Below are 25054 nucleotides of genomic sequence, written 5' to 3' on the forward strand. Positions count from 1 at the left end.
GGAAAAAGTGATCTGAAAAAAAAATGGATTGGGACATGTCTCTGGAGGTGGTTTATGAAGTGGCTATGAGCACTGATTCTAAAACAAGCTGTTCGGGTTTCAATCCTGGCTCCGCTATTTATTTCCTGGGTGATTTTGGACAAGTTGCTCAAGTTGCCTCACACCTGAAGAAAAATGATAACAATTTCTAGGGTTGTTATGAGGGTTGAATGACTGGATGCTTACATGTAAAACTTTTCCTAGTACATAAAAATGACTACACAAAAATTTGTTAAAGGAAAATTGTAAAAATTGATCATGTAACCAAAACACTTTTGAAGTTTCTACTTTTAGTGAGTTTCATAAGCTCAGGGGAGAGGGTTCAGTGAAAGAAAACAATCTCTTCTCATCTTTCTTCTCCCATCATTTTTTTATCCTAACTTCAGAGTACTGTATTGTTGTCTCTTTATACTAAAAACAATTCTCTTTATTCAAAAAAAGTACCTCAAGAAGCAAGTATAGTGTTTCCCAGATGTTTTCTTAAAAGTAATTTCACGTCTTTTCATGTATATATTCATGGCTATTTTCCCAGTGAAGATTGGTCTCAATGTTTTCTTTCTTTCAGAGAGAACATTAAAAATAAGTTAGGAAACTGAGGTGCAAGGATTGCTGGAGGCCAGGAGTTCAAAATCAGCCTGGGCAACATAGTGAGACACCCATCTCTACAAAAAATTTAAGAATAAGCCCCACATGGTGGTGTGCTCCGCTTGTAGTTCTAGTTACTGAACTCCCACCTCGGCAACAGAGCGAGACCGTCTCAAAAAAAGCATATGGAAGAAAAAACATGCACAGCAGATTTCGTGTTATTGTGATAACCCTAGCACTTCAGTGGAAAAAATATTCAAAAAATTTCAATGCGGAGTAGACAATAACACATATAACCAAGATTTCAAATATACCTTCTAGCCCTTTTGAGAAGTCAAAATTGAACCACCTGAATGCACCAGCTTTTTTGAAAAAAGTTTTGTAGACACACGATCCCCAAAACCTGCCGTTCAAACAACTCCAAGGGTCTTTAAAGTACTAAATCCCTTTGTATTTGTCCTATCGGTCCCTTTGGTTTCCAGGAAAGCACTAAAAATAAAGATAAAAACTATCTGCCTTAATTTTATTTCACTACTTTCTTTTCTCTTCTGATAGCTTTCCACATGGTTTTAGAGGAGTTTACATTTAACTCTAGTGGTCTTCGGCTTCTTCTGCCTCTTTGACACAGACGACTAGTTTCCATTGTACAAATAGGCTGGACGCTTCAGCGATTATCTTCCGACCACTCCCTGTGTGCTCGTGCGGGCGGGGTAGGGGGCGCTTCTCCACTTTCCGCGACCGTAATGTATGCGGAAATCCTCCTGCCTTTGTGCACACGTTTATTTAGAAAATTCTCTCCACCGCCACTCCCTTCCGTCCCGCCCCTTCTTCTTTTGCTTATTTGAGTTTTGCCTCTCCTCCCACCCCCACTGCCCCGTAATCTTACCCTACCCGTATGATTCCACTTTCCCACTTCGGAGTTATTTAAGATTCCCCCATTACTAACTCCACGTCTCCTTTAAAAGCCATTCAAACGAGCTCGCCTTCCAGGGTTCTGCAGTTGTGCTGTAGCAGCATTTCCCCCCTCTCCAGTATCAGACGTTAAAACAAAGCAAGCCGCAGTGTGTGTTCACAGACGACCTTGGAACGAAAAGCTGCCCTGTTTGGGATCAACGTTTAGGGAACCCCGTCCACTCCCGCACTCACGTGTTCCCACGTCGCCCTCCAGCTAGTTCCCCAGCGCGCAGCACCGGACTACTCCCTCCCCAGTCTCGCCTCCCGACTTCCTTCTGCAAGCCTCATAAAACCGGGGAAGTTCAATCATTCCGCAGCGAGCCGCGGCGGCCGCACTGGGCATGCTCAGTCTCCGGGCTCCGCTCGGCAGGCGAGAGGCTTCCTCCGGCTCTGGGCTCCGGCCGGTGGGCGCCTCGGCTCGGCTTTCCCAGGCGCAGGCTGGGCAGAGCGGCCCCTGAGCCCAAGCGACAAGCGCCCCGCGGTCCCCGATCCGGCCCCTGGGAGAGCCGCGCCGTTCCGGAACCCGGGAGCCCCCAACTTCGCGCCAAGTTCGGAGCCGCCTTCTGAAGGAGACATGAAAAAGATGAGCAGGAATGTTTTGCTACAAATGGAGGAGGAGGACGACGACGACGATGGGGATATCGGTGAGCGAGGGGTCCCCGCGTCCCCACCCGAGAGCCCTAGCCGACGCGGGAAGAAGTTCGGGGACTGCGCGGGGGCGCTGCGCTCTCCGCGGGGGAGGTTGGCCGGGACACTCGGCTGCTCCGGGCAGGGGAGGAAGCCCACTGTCCCCAGCTTTCTGCAGACTGAGGCCCCGGTGCGGCCCCGGCGGGGCGGAGGCGCGGGGTGCGTAGTGGCCCCGAGGACAGGCTCCGGACGGGCGGGGGATGCTGCCCCTGAAAAAGGCAGGCAGCTGTGGGGACGCCTCTGCGTGCGGAAGTCTCCACTCAGAAGCAACTTTGGGGTCACTTCCCCGCCTCCCACAGTGCTAGGGATGCCGAGGAGCCTGGGCACTGGGGCGAGCCCCTGGGCGGGGTCCGGGGAGCAGGCCCGCTTTTGGAGGACAGGGTGTGACCCACCTGAATCCTCGTTAAAGTAAAAGCCGACCGACGGCTCTGGGAGGGTTGAGGCCTGGCAGGGTGGCCCGGGGAAGTGATTTGTGGCCGCTAGGCGCGCGCTGGAAATCCTTTCCCATCTGCGGAGCCCGCCGGGGCTGTGATCAGAGGAGGAATCCCCCAGGCGGGGTGGACCGCAGGGCCTTTCCCACTCGTCCTGAGGGGCCCTGGGGCTTGGGGAGCAAACCTGGGGTGACCCATTTCTAGTTAGAGTGAAAAATGCATGGGAGTGACAAGCCGAACGGAGGAAGAGCTGTTTTAAGAGCAAAAAAAGAAAAAAAGAGCAAACAAAAGGGGTGAGAAGAGGCGAGGAAGGAGAAAGGAATGGGAAGACTAGAGAGAAAATCAGGTCCCTAAAGAGAACACTGTCGGGGGATGACGATTTAATGGGTCCTTCCAGAAGACTCTAATTAAATTACCAAGCCAGTCTGCTGTGGCGACTCGGCTTAGACTCCTGAATGCCAAATCAATTTTAAAACAGAACATCCTGCTGATGTTCTAAAGCCCTGTTGTTCTCTAATAACTTTAAAAGTAACTTAATTTTAGGAGTTGGGTGTGGTTTTTATTTCTGTTACAGTTTGGGCACGGATCATTTAGATCAAAAAAATTTGGTAACTTCTTGGTTTTCCAGGGACAAATCTAATGGAGGAGATTACACTCCATGATTTAGTTTCACATTTCATTCATTCATTTAAGAACAATTTACTAGGTATTCATCCTTAAGGAGGGAGCAAATAGTAGTAGTTTTTATAGGAGAGAAAACTGAAGCACACAGGTTGATCTGCCAAGCTTCTCACACTTTCAAACCCAGGTTTTCTGACTTGTAAGACCAGTGAAGATTAATACTCTTACCACTGGGTCGCTCTGGCTGTTACTGCTGTTTAGCAAGATTACATAGTGCCTGATGATTACATAAAAATATAGGAGCGAAGTTTAAAAAGTTACAATAAAATTGGCACAGTCTGTTTCCCAGGAAAGTATTATTGTCTCTTATGGTGAGGTGCACTGTTTATAATGAGTATTGTAAGTAAATGAGGGCAGAAGCTCAAATGGAAACTGAAGTAAGCAAGAGGCTCTGAGCTTTATTTGTTTTACTGTGCCAGCAATAGATCTCAGTTTAGAAAGTAATTTGGTCTAGCCTGTGTTTACCTATTGAGGCGTAGTATAAATTCATCATAAGTGTGTAGCAATAAGCTCCTTTTATTTTTATTGACAGATGTCATTCATGCTAGTTTTGTCAAGTCAAACAGTGTAGATATATTTAAGAAAAAGTTAAATATCTCTACTCCTCACCCTCTAGAAACTAATAATATTAATACTTTAGTGTTAATATTAGTAGGGCATTTCCTACTATTCCTGTGGGGCCCTGGGGCCTCTACTGTAGGGATCGTCTCAACATGTTTTATGTGTAGCAACAGGTACCATTTAAACAGGTCTTGGCAATTTTTTTTTCTTTCAGTGAATGAAAAGATATTATTGATGTTCTAACACCCAGTATCTATAAATGTGATTTCTTTTCTTCTCTTTTCTTTCTTTCGAGATATGGTCTCGCTCTGTCACTCAGGCTAGAGTGCAGTGATGTGATCATGGCTCACTACAGCCTCGACCTACGGGACTCAAGCGATCCTCCCACTTCAGCCTCCCAAGTAGCTGGGACTTTAGGCACCACCATGTCCACCTAGTTGGTTGTTTTTTTGGAAGTACAAATTTAATGTGGGTTGTAGTGATTTTATATCAGAAAATATTTAACTATGCCAATGTTAAGTTTATGCTTTACAAAAGAATATGCCTTTTTAAAGATTACCGGGAGTAGGCTGATAGTGGTGGAAAACCTTTTACAAAATGATTATTACTTCCAACTGTGGGAGAGGAGACTGGTGAAATGAAAATAATTTTAACCTCTGCCTTTAATTTTGCAATGCACGTCTGTATTTACGCTGTTGACTAATATATTTCTCCTAGTACTTGATTGTCACTGTCAGTAGCTGTATAATAGTTTGAAACCCACTTGGGTACGGAAGATTTCTGTGAAATCCCTCTATTAATACTACCTTTATAATTCAGAGTGGGAGAATTATTTTTAGAGACAGGGTCTTGCTCCATCACTTAGGCTAGAATGCAGTGGCAAGATCATAGTTCACTGCAGCCTTGAACTCCTGGCCTGTAGCCATTCTCCTGTCTCGGCTTCCCAAAGCTCTGGGATTACAGGCATGAGTCACTGTACCCAGCCTTAGAATTATTTTGACACGAGTTCCTGGGTATACCATCGGACATTATAATGGCCTAATTTGCAAGAGATCTCCCCCCCGCCCCCGCAAAGAAAAAACTTTCTAACTGAATGAGGTCCCTGATTGTATCATAGAGATGCTTTATGTATATATATGGAAATGTGCCCTCTAGTAGCTGGGATTTAGAGCCTTTTAAACAGTGGGTTCCTCCTTACTTTTGAAACACTGTACTTTTATTGTACTTTTAGTTATTCATTTGGAGACAGGGTCTCCCTCTGTCTCTCAGGCTGGAGTGCAGTGGCGCAATCACAGCTCACTGCAGCGTTAACTTCCCAGGCTAAAGCAATTCTCCAACCTTAGCCTCTCGAGTAGCTGGGGCCACAGGCCTGTGACATCCCGCCTGACTAATTTTTGGTTTTTTTCTTTTAGTAGAGACAAGGTCTCACTGTTGCCCGGACTGGTTTCAAACTCCTGAGCTTAAGTGATCCTCCTACCTCGGCCTCCCAAAGTGCTGGGATTACAGGTGTGAGCCACCATGCCTGGCTGTTCAGTACTTTATGTCAGTGTTGCCTCCTAGTTTAGAATGAACTGATCTGGAGAATCAAGGATGCTGTATCTCACTATGGGTGTCTTTTCCTTGTTTGCTTAAGTTACAGCCAGCAGAAATTATTTCCAAAGGTGTGCTTGTGTGGCAACCTGTTGGCATTAGAGCATTTTTGCAATAGGCCACTTATTTCTAAAGCGGTGCCAACAACCAACCACTGAAGCCACATCCAGGCAGTAGTGGTGGGAAATTTGTGTTTGAAGCCCCTGTTGCACTGGTGGAGATCACATATTGTTGCAAGCCCCTGTGAGGCAGGTTGTGTGGTACCCTGCCAAATGTGCAAAAGAGTGTCCTTGGCTGCTTTTCACCCCCTCTTTCCCCCACTAATCAGCAAATTAAATTCAGTATCTCTTCCTGTTCATGTAGAAAGCTATAGGAACAGCTTTTATAGCCAGAATGCAGAAATCAGATTAGTATGCTGCTTTATTTTGTTTCTTCAGTTCTGTTCTTTGTGGTCAAGCTTTGCTGAAGGAGGAAAAGTGGTTCCAAAAGACTATCAGGAACTATTCAGACTGTTCAGATAACAAGGCTTTGTTTGTGGATGGTTGGTTGGTTGCTTTGAGTTTCTAATCTGTTTATGTAGTTTACTGTCTGATCCCCATCCCTAACGGCCGTGTCACAGAGGACATGGTCCATTACCTTTGAGAGACAATGGTCAAGCTATTTGCTCCCTTTTCAACTGTCACATTTTTACATAGACTTACCTTCCCACACCCACCTCTATTTCCTAATTACCTACTTTAGGTTTAATCACCTGTAAATCTGATACTAACCCCAGTCTTCCTTCATAAACATTGATTGAGCAATCATTCTGTGCTAGTTTCAGGATTAGGTGCTGGGCCACGTGTTGGGAGACCAAAAATGAGTAAGACATACCTGTGTCTTCCAGGAGAAAAGTTCCTTGGAACCAGACTGTGATATTGTGAAATATATAAGGTATTCTTCCAGTTTCTTGGCATGCAACTCCTAAAACTCTTGGAATTTTCAAAGTGATAAGTGTCTTTTTGTATGCTAATAAGTTGACAGATGGCTGGCAGCCCCATCTCCCAAACTGGAGAGGGGTAAGAGCGAGACTGAAGGTTAAGTTGATTACCAGTGGCTAATGATTTAATCAATCATGCCTATGTAATAAAGCCTCCGTAAGAACCCCAAAATTCTGTGAGCTGCCCTGGGAAACTAATGGAACCCAAAGATGGTGTTGCGAGAACCTCAATTTGTAGCTGGTGGGTCAGAAACCCAGGCAAAGCAACCTGGGACCTGTGATTGTTGTCGGAAGTTGGGGGGGGCAGCCTTGTAGGACTAAGCCCTCAACTGAGCTCTGAGGCTTACTGCAGATGGGTAGTATCCGAATTGACTTGATGTAGAGGATGCCCAGCTGGTGTTCATTGCTGAAAGACTACTTGATTGTCATGTGGGGAGAACTCTTCCCACATCTGGTTATAAACGTATTCTGTATTGATTGTATCGAGAGTACAGAAGAACCTGAGTTTGGTTTTCTCTGCATCATCAGAGATTTGCAATAAAAGGTACATATGAAACCAAAGGAGTAACTGGGAGAGAGCTTCACAGAAGAGATTTTTGGGTCAGATGCTGAAAGACTAGGCAAATGTAGTGCAGAGATGGCCTGAGGAGAGTCTGGAGTTCCAAATAGTTGCCTGCAAGGGAAGGTGGGGAGAGGCTATGCCGTGAATCCTATACACTTTAAGGATTTTGGGTTTTACTTTGTATATGATTTGGAGCTCCTGAAGGATGTTAATGAAAAGATAGGATTGGATTTGCTTTTGGAAAGATCTCCATGGTAGCACGTTCTAAAATGGGTTGGGAAAGGAGACAGTAGAGCTAAGCCTTTCCAGTAGTTGGGGTCAGAAATGCCTGCAGTGGTCATGGAATAGAGAAGAATGGGTCTGAGAGCTTTATGAAAGAGGCGGCATCTGTGTGTTCTCAGCTGCTGATTGTTTCCAGCAAGCAGAGAGGAGCCCAGGATGATGGTGGCAGGAGAAGAGAATTTTCTATTGTTCCAAGTCTTTCAATTTTCCCCTCTGACCATTGGCTCAGACCATTTCCACCCACCTTTTTTTTTTTTTTTTTTTTTTGGAGACGAGTCTCGTTCTGTCACCCGGGCTGGAGTGCAGTGGCACTACCTTGGCTCACTGCAAGCTCTGCCTCCCGGGTTCACGCCATTCTCCTGCCTCAGCCTCCCGAGCAGCTGAGACTACAGGTGCCCACCACCACGCCTGTCTAATTTTTTTGTATTTTTAATAGAGACGGGGTTTCACCATGTTAACCAGGAAGGTCTCGATCTCCTGACCTCGTGATCCACCCGTCTCGGCCTCCCAAAGTGCTGGAATTACAGGTGTGAGCCACCACACCCAGCCCCCCCCCCTTTTTTTTTTTTGAGACAGAGTCTCACTCTGTTGCCCAGACTGGAGTGCAATGGCCCAATCTCAGCTCACTGTAACCTCTGCCTCCTGGGTTCAAGTGATTCTCCTGTCTCAGCCTCCTGAGTAGCTGGGTTTACAGGCACCCACCACCATGCCCAGCTAATTTTTGTATTTTTAATAGAAATGGGGTTTTGCCATGTTGACCAGGCTGGTTTCGAACTCCTGACCTCAGGTATCTGCCCGCCTCAGCCTCCCAAAGTGCTGAGCAGGCGTGAGCTACCATGCCGGGTGAGACCATTCCGCTTCTTAGTAATTTCAGCCTCACCTCCTCTTTTTCTCAGTGGTTCCCTGTGATATTATGACACATATGTTTTTGTCCGTGGTTCCTCGCTTAAAACTCCCATAACTCTTGCTGTAATGTTGGGGTGCTTTAGGCCTCAGAAGCAGGCCTCAGAAAACAGTCTCCAGCTTTGACCTGCCCTCTTTTTATCTTTGTCTCTCCAATTTTAGAAACTAAAATTGTAATCTTCCCCCACCTTTCTGTGTGAGAACTGCCCATAAAGAAATTCTCCCATCTACCTTGTCTGAATGTAGGCCATAAGACCCCCCATTTCAGAAGGGATCCTGTCCCACACCCTGGAGGAAGGAATACTGCACAGAGATGCCAGAAAAATCTGATCAGATAGGCCTTGCTGGGTTTCCCCATTCAGTCTATTAGTATTAAATCATATGCTTTTTGTCCAATCACTTTTCAACATGGTTCAATCATGACTATCCAATGAAGTTTCCATGAAGGTCCAAGCGGACTGGTTCAGGGAGTTTCTGGATAGCTGAACAGTGGAGGTACCTGGAGGTGGCTTGCCCTGGGAGGGCGTGAAAACTCTGTGCCCTTTCCCCCATACCTCACTCTATGCATCTCTTCATCTTTATCTTTTATAATAAACTGGTAAATGCAAGTGTTTCCCTGAGTTCCCCAAGCCACTCCGGCAAATTAATGGAACCCAAGGAGGGTGTCGTGGGAACCCCAGTTTATAAACGGTTCATCAGAAGCACAGGTAAAATGACCTGGGGCCTGTGATTGGCATCAGAAGTAGTGGGGGGCAGTTTTGTGGGGCTGAACCCTTAACTGGGATCTGACACCATCTCCAGGTAAATAGTGTCAGAATTCACTTGGAGGATACCCAGCTGGTATCCACTGCAGAATTGATTGCTTGCTTGTTGCTGGGGAGAAATCCTTGCACATTTGGTCACTGAAGTCTTCTGTGTTGATTGTTGAGTAAGAGAATGGAAAAAACACTGTGTTTTTCTGCTCACAGCCTCCCTCTCCTCCCAAGTCTGTCACAAACCCAGAAAGTTGTTAATGATCCTCCTAGCCCAAAGTGCTCACAATGAATTCTCATTTATTTTTTATTTTTTTGTTCTATGCAGTTAGCATTCATCCTGTATTTTGTCTTTGTTATTCATTACCTTTGCGTTTATTATTCCCACAACTAGCGTGTACATTTCTTGGTGACTGGCCTAGGTTATTTGAGTCTTCTAGAGATCATGCAAAATATCTTAAATGTTATACATATTCCATTGCTATAATTTTTAAGAGTTGCCTCTTTTCCTCATTCTCCTCTAAAATGTAAGCTCCCTGAAGGCTGGTATCTTGTGCGCTTTGTGTTTTAAGCTGTGTCCCTCATGGCACCTTGGTAGGAGCCTAGCAAGTAATTGTGGAAAGAATGGATGATTTATTCTTCTAAGGTAATTTGATTCACATAATGCCTAGTGGTTTCATGGCCCTAGTAGAATTTTCTTCTTCTGTGGCACTTTGAGATACCCCCAGTTATCTGTTCTGAAAATGCTGAGTGTATGTATTTTACCAGGCACTCTGCTAGGTTCCAGGTTCACTGTTCTCCAGTACCTCACTATCTAGAAAGGAAACAGATAATTTCAGTAACTTGTGATTAATACTGTAATCAAGATCTGTACCAGGTTCAGTGGTGATACCAAGGAGAAACATGTGACCTTGCCTAGGGGAATCCAGGGCAACTCTACTGGGGCAGCACCTGAGCCAGCCCTGTTGGGATGAGAAGACAGGTGAGGTCATGGGGCTAGGACAGCAGAGCATCCTGAGTGTTCCTAAAGGCATGATGATTTCTCAGAAATTAAACCTTGATACTACCCTGGCCTTATTCACTATGGCAAGGGGATCATGTTATATACATATCATAAATATATACACGTATAAATATATATGTATACATTATATATATGTGTGTGTGTGTGTATGCACACCCTCTACCAAGGAGATGGCAGCTAATAAACAAAGCAAACTATCCTCAAACTCTCTTTTAGAATAGTCTTGCTTCTTTTTATAAATCTTTTATTATTTTCAATTTCAAATCCACAGACATGATTTATCTTGCACATTCTTTCAAGTCAAATAATAGCTTTCCAAAAGGTTCTCCAGTATCCTTTTAAAATATTTTATTTGGATCTGAGACAAACACAGCTCTAAAAGAATAAGAGTTACTCTTACTTAATTTGTGTTTTAGCTATACACACTCCTTTTTTCTCAAGGGGTTGCAGCAGTCACATCTGTTGATTGTTCTACATTTATTATTTTTTCTTTTAGAAACCTAGAAATTTAGACCAAATGCTCCTATGAAGATTTCCATCAGTTATATAGGATTTTAATTCTGATATTCTTTTTTTGGTACAGAATCTAGCTTTCTCGCCCAGGCTGGAGTGCAGTGGCGGGATCTCAGCTCACTGCAGGCTCTGCTTCCTGGGTTCACACCATTCTCCTGCCTCAGCCTCCCAAGTAGCTGGGAGTAGCTGGGACTACAGGCGCCCGCCACCATGCCCAGCTAATTTTTTGTGTTTTTAGTAGAGACGGGGTTTCACCGTGTCAGCCAGGATGGTTTCGATCTCCTGACCTCGTGATTCGCCTGCCTCGGCCTCCTAAAGTGCTGGGATTACAGGCGTGAGCCACCACGCCCAGCCAATTCTGATATTCTTGAAGGGAAATTATAAAGGATTAAGAATACCGGAAGTAAAGGGCCGGACATGATGGTTCATGCCTGTTATCTCAGCACTTGGGATGCCAAGGTGGGAAGATTGCTTGAGCCAAAGAGTTTGAAACCAGCTTGGGCAACATACCAAGACACAGTCTCTACAAAAACTGCAAAAATAAGTTGGGCATGGCACATGCCTGTGGTGCCATCTGCTTGGGAGGCTGAGGTGGAAGATTCGATTGAACCCAGGAAGCCAAGGCTGCAGTGAGCTGTCATTGTGCCACTGCACTCCAGCCTGGGCAACAGAGTGAGACCCTGTCTCAAGAAAAAAAAAAACACAACTCACAATTTGGCTTTAAATTAAAGGATGGTATTGATCTCTCAGTGATATCTGTAACAGATGATTAAAATGATTGTATTCTAATAAGTTTTCACTTTAATCCTTTAGGGTTTCTTCTGTTATACTTTACTTGGTGTGTATTTTGTATTTTAGCTGTATGTCTTAACCAAAAACACTCGTCTTGAAGGGAGATTTCTCTTATTCATCTTTGTATCTCACAGCCTGAATATCGTAATGTTTTTCACGTAGTAGATATTCAACAAAACATATGTTTTGGGACATTTTTAGATTTTTTTTTTTTTTTTTTTTTTTGAGACGGAGTCTCGCTCTGTCGCCCAGGCTGGAGTGCAGTGGCGCGATCACTGCTTATTGCAGGCTCTGCCTCCCGTGTTCATGCCATTCTCCTGGCTCAGCCTCTGGAGTAGCTGGGACTACAGGAGCCCGCCACCATGCCCAGCTAATTTTTTGTGTTTTTAGTAGAGACGGGGTTTCACCGTGTTAGCCAGGATGGTCTCGATCTCCTGACTTCGTGATCCACCCGCCTCAGCCTCCCAAAGTGCTGGGATTACAAACGTGAGACATTTTTAGATTTTAATGGAAGCTTTGCATGCCATATGATTTAAGCTGCCTGATTATAATGAATTCAGGGCTGGGTCTGCAAGAGTGGTCAATTTTAGAACAGAAAATATTTCCAATTACCTTTAGCCAACGAAATGTACTGCTTGACTGATTGGTAAATCATATGTAAAGATACAGATTGAGGGAATTTTATTCAGCCAAATGATTGCCTTATGACATTATTTTTATTTTTCTTTAGTGTTGTCTTTTGGGCATTGCAACTAAAATTAATTAGCATCCACCCAAAAAAGCAGACAGTTTGAAGAATACTAGTAGATGAGTATGTCAACAATAGAATATTTTGGACATGGACCAAAGAGCAATTCAAATACTATTCAGCCAAAACACATCAGATGGAATGCTTGCATAGAAGACAAGTTGAAGGGTTAATAGGCAACTTTCTCTGCCATGGTAATTATTATTGCCCTGGCTACATGTTTGAATACTAATTGCAAGATCTTGCTGCAGTAAGTTATTCACCAGCCAGAAATATAAATGAAAGAAAATATATTCTTTTTTGAAGTCCAGATGTTGCTTTTATATTTAATGCTTTCATAATAGAACATTGGAATTCTACTATTTCCCGCACTATTTTAAAGTACAAATACTTGAAAAAAAAGGGACATTGGCACTTAAAGTTCTTTTTTCTAATATTTATTATAACTTTGGCAGAACTTTAGCCTTAGGTCAAAGCCATGCAAATAGATGTTCTTTTATGGAGTACAATTATGCAAATTACAGGCTTGTTTATAAAGCTTGTTTTATCTAAACCAATATTTTGTTTATATAATTGAATTTTTCATGATTTCTCTAGACATTCTATCTAGATGTTTGAAAAATAATCTTTGGCTTTGCGCAGACAAAATGATGGCTAAAGTTTTGTGGCGTCACATAGACACAGTCTTACACGTGCTTTTTTTTCTGATTTGTACTAAATTTTTAAGAAAAATGTATTTCCCACTAAATTCTAAAGAAAGATAATACATTGTCTCTGCATATGAAACTCAGTAAGATCCTTAACGTTATTTAAAAATTTTTATTATAATTATGATTTGAAACAATTGCATTGTTTCTTCCTATTAAACAAGCCATGAATGCCTAAATTGCATAAAACATAAGATATTCTTTCTTTTAAAAAACTAACAAAAATGATTGTCTTATTTTTTTCTTTTTTTCTTTTAGTTGGAGTCTTGCTCTGTTGCCCAGACTGGAGTCCTGTGGCATGATTTCGGCTCACTGAAACCTCTGCCCCCTGGGTTCAAGCTATTCTCCTGCCTCAGGCTCCTGAGTAACTGGGATTACAGGTGCATGCCACCATGCCCAGCTAATTTTTTGTATTTTTAGTAGAGACAAGGTTTCACCATGTTGGCCAGGCTGATCTTGAACTCCTGACCTCAAGTGATCCACCCGTCTTGGCCTCCCAAAGTGATACCCATAGTAAAGAAACCGTTTACTATTCTTAGATGCTGCTTAAGAAGAAAGAAAAGTAAAATTTTAAGGAGGAAAGATGAGCTTATATAGGTAATTGGGCTGCTGTTGATGTAGAGTGGTAAGGAGTGAAGAGGAAAGTCTTACGGTCAGATGACCTCAGTTTATGGTCACCTAGCACCTTGTGCCATGTCTCCTAGAACTGATTGAATGACACACGCTTCTCAGCCTCTCTGAGCCTGTTTCTTCAGTCCTGTGTGGTTGCTGGGAGGATGCAAGGTGGTATGCACAGTGCTGGGCAGGGGCCTTTTCACTTAGACACTTAGGAGTGGCAGTTACATTATCACCCTCATAATAAATTCTTTTTTTTTTTAGATAAAGCTGTCATGGAAACTGCTACTTTTAACTTCTGATTACTTAGTCTTTTCCCCTCAAACATTGCTGTCCATTTTTGTTGCTCTCTATCATGTTATGCATGTAGGAACTGCTGAATAGTGGTATTATGCCTGTAGGAACTGCTCAACAAGTGTAAGTGTCAGATTAAGGGTAATGACAGTGGCTGTGCTGCAGACACATGCATTTAAAGATAAACGTAGTTGAAGAATTGCATGTGGTTTCTGCAAAGAGCAAAGAGATAATTATTGTGTGTGTTTTTTCCTATCTTGCAGATCTTTGGGCAGACTGACAATATTCTCCTGATGCCGAGAAACCTATTTCAGGGGGAATCCCTTTCAGGGAATCTTAGCAAAAGATCCTAGGGGCTGACACATAGTGACTCCCAATAAATGGCTCATGAATGTAGGGATTATAGTTCCATCAGTGGTCCCTGTGGCCTATCCTGTTCTCCCAGATTTTTTTTTTTTTTTTTTTTTTTTTTTTTTTGACAGGGTCTCTTTCTGTTGCAGGGGCTGAAGTGCAGTGATACAATCATGGCTCACTATAGCATTGACTCCCAGACTCAAGTGATCCTCTTACCTCAACCTCCTGAGTAGCTGGGACCACAGGCGTGCACCAGGCCTCCCTTATGTATTTATTTATTTTGTTTTTATTTTATTTTATTTTATTTTATTTATTTATATATTTATTTAGTTATTTATTTTTGTCAGAGTTTGGTCTCACTATGTTCCCCAGCTGGTCCCAAACTCTTGGGCTCAAGCAGTCTTCCCGCCTCAGCCTCTCAAAGTGCTGAGATTACAGGTGTGAGCCACTGCACCTGCCCAAGCAGTTGTAATTAAAGTATGCTTGCTCCTTTGTGTCATTGTATAGTTGTATGCACAAAAAGCGCGGAAGGAAACATTTAAGAAGTTACTAGCTTTTATTACAGTTCAAGTCTTTAGAATATCACAGGAGAACAGAGGAGGGAAGATTAATGGTGAGATTCTTGTGGTTAGGGTTCTACATGATTCTGTTCTTAGGACTGGAGACGTGGAAATACGGAGGAGTCTTTCAGAGCTCACTGTTCACTAGTGGGAGGGCAGTGTTTGGTGGAAGTAGGACAGTCAGGTAGCACCTGGGGGGAAGGATCTTGTTTAAAACCTGTTTGACCTTCATCCTTCCCACTCACATTCCACCTTGCCAGTTTTCAACTGTTGTGTATGCAGGCAGCATCAGTTTCTGCCCCTCATTTCTCTAAGACTCTTCTAAAATTGGAGATTATCTTGAGTTTCTGAGAGAGGACCTTCTCAGCCACCCTGATATCCCTGCACACTCTCAGGACTGTGGTAATGCTGTGGTAATCTATAGCCACTTGGATCTGGAGGGGAGAAGGAGAGACCAGGCCATGTACTGGAGCAGATCCACCTTCCAAGCCCCCGGCTAAGTGTGGGTATTAGAGATGAGGTGAAGGTGATCTTTTCTTAGGGTCTGGGATTTGAAGCTGAAAACCTGAATTAGATTATAAGTACTTATTATGCAGATTAAAAGAAAAGGATACTCTTCTCTGTGGTGAAAGATGATTTCTGCTCTCTGCTACAGATATAGATATCCTCACCTTAATTTGGCCAAGGGTGTGGACAGGCACCCTGCTGTACTGTGGCGAGCTATGGTGAGGAAGAAATGGGCCACCATGCTGGCCTGTGATCCTTTTAATGTTCCCATGTCAGCTTCTTTCCTTATTCTTGGGCTGCCTATCAATCTCCTCAGTTTTTTTTTATTTTTGTATTTTTAAATTCTACCTCTGTTTCATTATTTTCATCAGACAGCTTTAGCCTGACTCTGCACAGAGATGGAGACCCGCCACTACTTAAGCTTGAGTTTTAGACAGATGTGAGTTCAAATTCTGGCCTAGACATTCATCAGGCATGTGACCCTGAATAATTAACACAACCTCCCCCTCCTCTGTAAGATAGAACTAATATTAGAACCTACTTCATACGAAATGGTTGTATCAAATGAAGAATGCCATTTAAAAATCTCACTTTGCAGGATGGTGGTGCCGGATACACTAAAAGCCTTCCAATAATTATAAGGTAAAGTTATTAATATTATGGGTAGCTGCTTTTACCTAAGTCTTAACCCAGTCTTACCTCTTTTGTTTTTTATTAGAGATTTTGCTTTTCCCCCAAGGCTGTTCCTTCCACTCATACAGCTCATTGTCACGTTTTGTCTTTTGCATTAAACCGGGAGTACCTTGAGGAAAACTTTCACCTCAGTGAGCAGCATAGTGCCTGACGCCTAGTAGGCAATCAGTAAGTTTTTGTTGAATCAATGGGTAAATGAATGAAAGATATTGATTATTGAAGAGCTGTGTGATATGACTGAAAAGAACCTCATCTTGAGCAGCTTCTTACAACTTTGGGGTCTTGGTTTCCATGTCAGAAAAATGTAGGGATAATACAGAAGGGGTAGTGGTACTCTACTGGACTATTATAATATTAACATATACAAAATATTTAACATATATACAAAATATGAATGACATATGCAAAATATATAATATATATAAAATATACAAGGGATGGTTCCTTGCATAGTCATTGTAAAACAACTAAATGGAGAAATATAAGTGAGGTCATTTTAAATAAAATTGTATTTTCCAGTAGATGCATTTCACAACAGAATTGTATCATCACTTTGAATATATAATTTTAGCATGAAAGGTAAGGTTCATAATAGAATATCAGATGACATTTTGATAGTCTTTCTACTAAAGAAATATCTAAGGAATAAGAGTATTTCTTAATTTAGCAAATTTAAGATATTAAAGTGTCTTGTATTAAGGTATAAAAAGTAGTGTTCTTGATATTGATCTTGTGAATTTTTAATAAAGGAATATTTGTAGTTTTTACTTATTTCAATGATTATTTTTAAAGGAAAAATTTTGGGCTGGGAGCAGTGGCTTACACCTGTTGTTCCCCAGGAGTTCAAGACCAGCCTGGGCAACATGACAAAACCCCATCTCTACAAAAATAAAAAAATTAGCCAAGAGTGGTGGTGCATGCCTGTAGTCCCAGCTACTTGGGAGGTTGAGGTGGGAGGACTCCTTGATCCTAGGGGCAGAGGTTGCAGTGAACCAACATCACACCACTGCACTCCAGCCCAGGCCACAAAACAAGATTCTCTCTCAATAAAAGAAGGAAAAATTCTAAAATGTTTAATTTTCCTACAAAAGTAGAATTTCTATTCATTGAGTATTGTTAAAGTTTGATGTCAAATATAACTTGTTAAAAGAGATGAATATAATACCGGGGAAAATGAACACATAAGTTATTACCCTGGTAGTTTGAGTCATTTCAGATTTACTGATAAAAAAAATGAAATAATCTCTACCTAATTTGCAAAATAGGCACATGAATTAATGCTTGTCGTTTTGTATGCTTGAAAGTTGGGGGCGACTCAACCTGTAACCAAACGTTAGAACTTAAACACGGCAGGCCCCCTTCAGCGTTATCAGACCTAAGAAAAGTTTCGACATTCTGTTTCATTTGGTTAGGTGAGAGCAAAATGAAAGGAAGAAGGCTGCTTTTATCCCCAAATGAAGTAGAGTTTAAGATTTATTTGCTTTATATTTAAGCCTTTCATAGGAGTTACTTTTACTATGAAAGCCAAAATTCCATCTTTCTCTTATTGCATTTAGAATTGCAGTTCTTGTTGTCCACTGGATCTCGGGCTGTACTCTATTCGGAAGGTTGCCAGACCAGCTCATATTTTCTGCCTCCATTTAAATTTAAATAGTACTTAGTGCCCACCGGGTACATGCTTCTATAACGGGCATATCACAGCCTACAAATCATAGTGGAGACATGAACATTTCCAAACAGGCCTTTTATCTGCTCTAAGGGTAAGCAAACACAGCAAAAGGCTTTTGAGCCATGGGTAATCATGGTTTTCTTGAGAGTTACAGTTGCCTTTACTGTGGCTAGTGGCCTGTTTTATACTTCAAAATACTTATTTTGAAGAGTTCAGTCACCATCTTGACTAAGTTATTTGGCAAAGAAAAAAATCCTGTGAAAGCTGTCTGGAATTTGCTAGCAATGAGTCATCTTCATAAATCAAGCCCACTACTTTTGGAAAAAGTCATGTGCATAGAGATTTCATTTAGCTTAGAGCACTGGATTTATCTTGTCTCGCAGTCTTTATTCAGTAAATATGTGCGGTATATTTAAGGTGTAGAGATAAGGAAGCAGATAGAATCCCATCCTCAATGGAGCTTATATTCTAATAAGTGATAAAATAACTAAAAATGTACACAGAAATGCATTCATTTACCTATCTGTTCAGCACCTTATTGTGCTAGGTACTAGAAACTGAGCAACAAAGAGGACTGAAGTGACCCCTGTTCTCAAAGTAGGCAGGCTAGCAGGAAGACAAACATACCAACAGAATGACAGCAGATTATATTTAAAGATTGTGAAAAAAGAGACTGAACCAGGATAGCTGAGAACAGAACTTGGATGTATCCAAAACTAGTTCAAGGGGATGGGCTCTCACTGGGAGATGGCTGACAAGTGCACCTGTTATTTTTATAATTCTAAAAATAACATGACCTTAGATTATCAACTCTTTACAAAACAGGTCTATGAGAAGGCTCAAGATATACATTAGATTAATGTGTAAAACACCACAAACGCTTTCAGGCTCACAAGTCCAGTCGTACTCAGGGAATTCATCATGCAGAGGTTTTGTTTATAATGATTTCTACAACTGTTAATGCACCTTGCAAAGTAATAACGTTGCTAGTGGTTCCAATGCCCCTTTGCTCCTTGCTGAAATAATAGCCCTGGGTTGGGAGGCAACAAAACTTGGTCAGTCACCCCAGTTCTCTTCATTCTTTCTTTGCATTGCTGTGTAGCATTATTATCTTCCTTCCTTGTGCTAAAGGAGAGGCCATGGAGAGCTTGGATCGCAGCAATTCTGTATAGCTTCTCGAAGTTTTCAAAGGAGGAAGAAAGAAAGGGAGCAGGTACATCTGTTCCCTGCACTCCGTCTTTTCCTCTCAAGGAAGGGAGAGGCAGGGAGCTAGAAGAGAATGGACCTCTGGATTCTCAGCCAGAAATGGCTCTCCAGACTTCTGCTCTGCTGGCTGAGGGATGTGACTTATTCCTGTCTGGAGGAAGAGTTTAACCTGACTTCAGCTGGGAGTCACAACCAAGCACCAAAGGCATGAATCAGAATCTGTGAGGGTGGAAAATAACTACTGATGACTCTGATATGCTTCTCTCAAGATTTGTTGCCTGTGAAAAATCTTAACATTAGGGAATCACACCGGGGAATTCCTCCCCTGTGAGTAGCCAAAGCACTCCAGTAATAGAGTGATACGAAAGATGAAGCTTGCTTTGTTTTCGGTTCATAGGGCAAAAAGAAATGGATGCAAATTCTGTTTTCATTTGCTGTTAAACAGTCCTGTGACTTATTTTTCTATGTAAGGATCTTTCATACGTGATTGAAATCTAGCAGGTAATATACCTGTATCATTGTTATATCTAATACCTCTAATTCCTTTCAAATGGAGAATCTTTTCTCTATAAATGCCATTGAGATCAAATATAAGAAATACTAACACTATCTTTTGCCATGCTCTTGTCTGAACCCTCTATTCCTGGTACTGCTTATTTAGTCCAGTGATCTTTTTGGTTAACATTGTAAAAGCATATTTTACATATAGTAAAATGTACTGTTAACTGTTTAAGTTCTGACAGTTGTATAGCCACCACTCAGAACAAGAGATGGAGGACACTTCTAGCACCCTTGTACCCCTTTCATGTCAACATCCTGCCCCATGGTCCCTGCAAGCACTTAAAGACTTCCTCTATAAATTGATTTTGCCCATTCTTGAGCTTCGTTCTAAAGAAATCATGTAGAATGTAGTTTTTGTGCCTGGCTTCACTTAGCACAATATTTCTGGGGATTCATCCATGTTATAGGTTTCAGTAATAATCCAGTTTGTTGGAACTATAGGAATATCTGGAAAAAGTATTTTGAATTAAATCTTGAAGTATTCGTTTCTGATAGGCAGCGGACTAACAATCCTTAACCTTCTAATTCTGTTTTTCCTTTAAAGTCAAGTAGCTTTTGGCTTTAGTTATTTTCGTAATCTCTTTAAGCAGCTCACATAATGCCTTGCCTATTACAGGAAATTAGCAAATGTGTTCTTAAGTTGGAGGAGAATGTGTGAGGAAAATTCACTCCTATCTCATTTTATAGAAATTCAGATTTTAATTGCCCTGCTGTGATTGTGAAGCCGAACTGCACATTAATTCTGAGAATTATTCCACTGATGAGTTTACTGATGAGTGTGACACTGGTTCTGAGGGAACTGTTTGCAGACTCTCCCTGTGTATAAGGAGTTCACGTGTAATGATTTATTTCTCCAGAAAGTCACCTTTTTTCCTACTGATGTTTTTTTACTGGTAAAAATATTGTAAACAGATACTGTTCGTCTTGTTTGGTAACTGAAAGAGCTCTGAGAATGGAAAAGTTAGAGTGACCTATCCAAATGAAGGAGCAGTTCAGTGTTGGTGCAGGATATTAGATTCCAAAGTATTTGTTCAGGCCCCTTTTCCAAGTTCCCAGGGAAGTTACTGACACTGATGTTGGTTTCTTTTAAGAATGACTCATGATTTCTCAAGCCTGGTTTCTATTCGTCATCTTCCCTGCCTGAGTTAAAACAGGCTTTAGGCTGTCCCTGAATTCCAGCCTTGACAGAGCCCCCCACCCCCACCCCTGGGCTCTTGATTCCCACTTCCTAACTCAGCCACATTCCAGTCTCGGGAGCCAATTCTTACTCTAGGCAGGCGAGATGAAACAATTCAGCATTTACTATCAGTCCTGCAGTAACCTTTCAGTTCTAATAATTTGACTTGTCCTTTTCCTCCTCAGTTGTTCAAACTCATTTCTCAGAAACATGCCTAGGACCTCAGTCTCTTTAGTTCTTTGGATTCTGTGTTGTTCTTGTCAGTGTTTCCTAATCACCCTGTTGCCCTGGAAATAAAGTTCTCTCCAATGTGGTGCTACTTCTACTCCTTCCTGTAGCAGACTCTGGTTGTGGCCTGTCTGTGCCCGCAGATTTAGTAACAGGAGCTGTACTTTTCTGTTCTCTTCTTTAGCTATCATACTGGTGGTATCTTACATCTTAGCCCTAAATTGTGACCAAACTGTCGTATTTTCACAAGACTTCCTTAGTCATATTGTGCTGGCTGTCCTAAGTAGGGCTGTGAGTAAGAGTGGGGTACAGTTTCCTGCAATAAGAGATGGGAGGCTTAACTTCAGCTGGCATGTAAGAAAGATCAAGTGTTTGCTGCAGTGTGGGAAAACCACCTCCTGGGCATAATAGAAATCCAGGCCTGGCAGTAACTACAGTTCTATTCAAAAGCAGCTTCTCAGGGCTGAGGAATGACCTAGTTGAGTGGCATGGTATCTGAGCAGAGCTAGCAAGGAGAGCCGATGGCTTGGTGGTGTGCCGCCTTTTAACTCCAGCACCTGTGGCTCTTGAGCACTCTCCTCATTCTTCCGTGTGGAAAATGGATATTTTCTCAGTCTTGTGTAAATACAGCTTCAATAAAAGTCCCCTAGTCAAAAATTCCAGTATTTGGAAAGGTACCAGGAATCCAAAAAGTTGAGAACCACTCCTGGCTTTTTCCTTCCCCCCCGCACACTGATGGCACTCCTGAACTAGCATGCCTGTCTGACTCTACGCTTCTGGGTGACTGCGTCCTCCCAGGTGGCCTTCCTTCAGCTGTGAGCTGGGTTTGTTCCCAGGTGTTTAATTCACCCCTGGGGCAGGTCCTGGGGCAGCCTCCAGTGCCTCTTCCTGGATCCTGGCTGGGTCAAGCTGACTGTCCTTGGAAGTGAAAGAGGCTACATGTGAAAGGCAGAAGGGTCCTGTCTGCCTCAGGAGAGGGAAATTAGTTACAGGCACAGGCATAAGCAAAACAACCCTAATCCTGTTGTGATATGACAGAACTTAGAAGATATCTGGCTCAACTTTTAACTTTAAAAAAGTGATAAATTCTGTGAAGAGGTAACTTGTAGAGTTTATTGTCAAACTAATGGTAGAGCTACTGTGTGTGTGTGCCACTATCAGTTTTTTGTGTTTTTTTTGTTTTTTGTTTTTTTAAGTTCTAGGGTATATATGCACAACATGTAGGTTTGTTACATAGATATACATGTGCGATGTTGGTTTGCTGCACCCATCAACTTGTCATTTACATAAGGTATTTCTCCTGATGCTATCCCTCCCCCAGCCTCCACCCCTCATAGGCCCCGGTGTGTGCTGTTCCCTACCCTATGTCCAAGTGTTCTCATTCTTCAATTCCCAACTATGAGTGAAAACATGTGGTGTTTGGTTTTCTGTCCTTGTGATAATTTGCTCAGAATGATGGTTTCCAGCTTCATCCACGACCCTGCAAAGGACATGAACTTATCCTTTTTTATGGCTGCATAGTATTCCATGGTGTTTATGTGCTACATTTTCTTAATCCAGTCTATCACTGAGGGACATTTGGGTTGGTTCCAAGTCTTTGCTATTGTGAATAGTGCCGCAATAAACGTACGTGTGCACGTGTCTTCATAGTAGCATGATTTATAATCCTTTGGGTATATACCCAGTAATGGGATGGCTGGGTCAAATGTTATTTCTAGTTCTAGATCCTTGATGAATCGCTACACTGTCTTCCACAATGGTTGAACTAATTTTCACTCCCACAAACAGTGTAAAGTATTCCTATTTCTCCACATTTTCTCTAGCATCTGTTCTTTCCTGACTATGTTCGCCATTCTAACTGGCATGAGATGTCTCATTGTGGTTTTTATTTGCATTTCTCTGATGACCAGTGATGATGAGCATTTTTTCATGTGTCTGTTAGCTACATAAATGTCTTCTTTTGAGAGGTGTTTGTTCATATCCTTTGCTCACTTTTCGATGGGGTTGTTTGTTTCTTTCTTGTAAATTTGAGTTCTTTGTAGATTCTGGATCCTAGCCCTTTGTCAGATGGGTAGATTGCAAAAATTTTCTCCCATTCTGTAGGTTGCCTTTTCACTCTGATAGTTTCTTTTGCTGTACAGAAGCTCTTTAGTTTAATTAGATCCCATTTGTCTATTTTGGCTTTTGTTAGTATTGCTTGTGGTGTTTTAGTCATGAAGTCCTTGCCCATGCCTATGTCCTGAATGATATTGCCTAGGTTTTCTTCTAGAGTTTTTATGATTTTAGGTCTACATTTAAGTCTTTAATCCATCTTGAATTAATTTTTGTATAAGGTGTAAGGAAGGGATCCAGTTTCAGCTTTCTACATATGGCTAGTCAGTTTTCCCAGCACCATTTATTAAATAGGGAATCCTTTCCCCATTTCTTGTTTTTGTCAGCTTTGTCAAAGATCAGATGGTCGTAGATGTGTGTTGTCATTTCTGAGGCATCTGTTCTGTTCCATTGGTCTGTATTTCTGTTTTGGTACCAGTACCATGCTGTTTTGATTACTGTAGCCTTGTAGTATAGTTTGAAGTCAGGTAACGTGATGCCTCCAGCTTTGTCCTTTTGGCTTAGGATTGTCTTGGCAATGTGAGCTCTTTTTTGGTTCCATATGAACTTTAAAGTAATTTTTTCCAATTCTGTGAAGAAAGTCATTGGTAGCTTGATGGTGATGGCATTGAATCTATAAATTACTTTGGGCAGTATGGCCATTTTCACAATATTGATTCTTCCTATTCGTGAGCATGGAATGTTCTTCCATTTATCTGTGTCCTCTTTTATTTCACTGAGCAGTGATTTGTCGTTCTCCTTGAAGAGGTCCTTCACATCTCTTGTAAGTTGGATTCCTAGGCATTTTATTCTCTTTGTAGCCATTGTGAATGGGAGTTCACTCATGATTTGGTTCTCTGTTTGTCTCTTATTGGTGTATAAGAATGGTTGTGATTTTTGCATATTGATTTTGTATCCTGAGACTTTGCTGAAGTTGTTTATCAGCTTAAGGAGATTTTGGGCTGAGACGATGGGGTTTTCTTTTTTTTTCTTTTTTGATACAGAGTCTCGTTCTGTCACTCAGGCTGGAGTGCAGTGGCGCAATCTTGGCTCACTGCAAGCTCTGCCTCCTGGGTTCAAGTGATTCTCCTGCCTCAACCTCCCGAGTAGCTGGGATTACAGATACCCGCCAGCACTCCCGGCTAATTTTTCTGTTTTTAGTGGAGACGAGGTTTCACCATATTGGCCAGGCTGGTCTCGAACTTCCAACCTTAGGTGATCCGCATGCCTCGTCCTCCCAAAGTTCTGGGATTAGAGGCGTGAGCCACTGTGCCTGGCTGACAGTGGGATTTTCTAAATATACAATCATGTCATCTACAAACAGGGACAATTTTACTTCCTCTTTTCCTAATTTAATACTCTTTATTCCTTTCTTTTGTCTGATTGCCCTGACCAGAACTTCCAACACTGTGTTGAATAGGAGTGGTGAGAGAGGGCATCCTTGTCTTGTGCCAGTTTTCAAAGGGAATGCTTCCAGTTTTTGCCCATTCAGTATGATACTGGCTGTGGGTCTGTCATAAATAGTTCGTATTATTTTGAGATACGTCCCATCAATACCTAGTTTATTGAGAGTTTTTAGCATGAAGGGCTGTTGAATTTTGTCAAAAGCCTTTTCTGCATCTATTGAGATAATCATGTGGTTTTGTCATTGGTTTTGTTTATGTGATGGATTACATTTATTGATTTGCATATGTTGAACCAGCCTTGCATCCCGGGGATGAAGCCCACTTGATCCTTTTGGATAAGCTTTTTGATGTGCTGCTGGATTCGGTTTGCCAGTATTTTATTGAGGATTTTTGCATCGATGTTCATCAGGGATATTGGTCTAAAATTCTCTTTTTTTGTTGTGTGTCTGCCAGGCTTTGGTATCAGGATGATGCTGGCCTCATCAAATGAATTAGGGAGGATTCCTTCTTTTTCTATTGATTGGAATAGTTTCAGAAAGAATGACACAAGCTCCTCTTTGCCCCTCTGGTAGAATTTGCCTGTGAATCCATCTGGTCCTGGACTTTTTTTGGTTGGTAGCTATTAATTATTGCCTCAATTTCAGAGCTTGTTATTGGTCTACTTAGAGATTCAACTTCTTCCTAGTTTAGTCTTGGGAGGGTGTATGTGTCCAGGAATTTATGCATTTCTTCTAGGTTTTCTAGTTTATTTGTGTAGATGTGTTTGTAGTATTCTCTGATGGTAGTTTGTATTCCTGTGGGATTGGTGGTGATGTCTACTTTTATCATTTTTTATTGTGTCTGTTTGATTCTTCTCCCTTTTCTTCTTTATTAGTCTTGCTAGTGGTCAATTTTGTTGCTCTT

General features: G+C 41.9%; 1 protein-coding gene across 3 annotated transcripts in view; it reads left to right on the forward strand.

Moving 5' to 3' along the window:
• The first annotated feature begins 1479 nt into the window (after nt 1–1479).
• The window catches only part of ANO6 (anoctamin 6), a 212463-nt gene continuing 188888 nt past the window's right edge, over nt 1480–25054 (forward strand). For all 3 annotated transcript variants that reach the window (XM_003906239.5, XM_009180562.4, XM_009180563.4), the window contains exon 1: nt 1480–2222. In XM_003906239.5, coding sequence (XP_003906288.2) covers nt 2153–2222 — 70 coding nt within the window. In that variant the 5' untranslated portion in view covers nt 1480–2152. The remainder of the gene's footprint in view (nt 2223–25054) is intronic.

The sequence above is a fragment of the Papio anubis genome, chromosome 9, assembly GCF_008728515.1.
Source record: "Papio anubis isolate 15944 chromosome 9, Panubis1.0, whole genome shotgun sequence".
NCBI classification, from domain to species: Eukaryota; Metazoa; Chordata; class Mammalia; order Primates; family Cercopithecidae; genus Papio; species Papio anubis.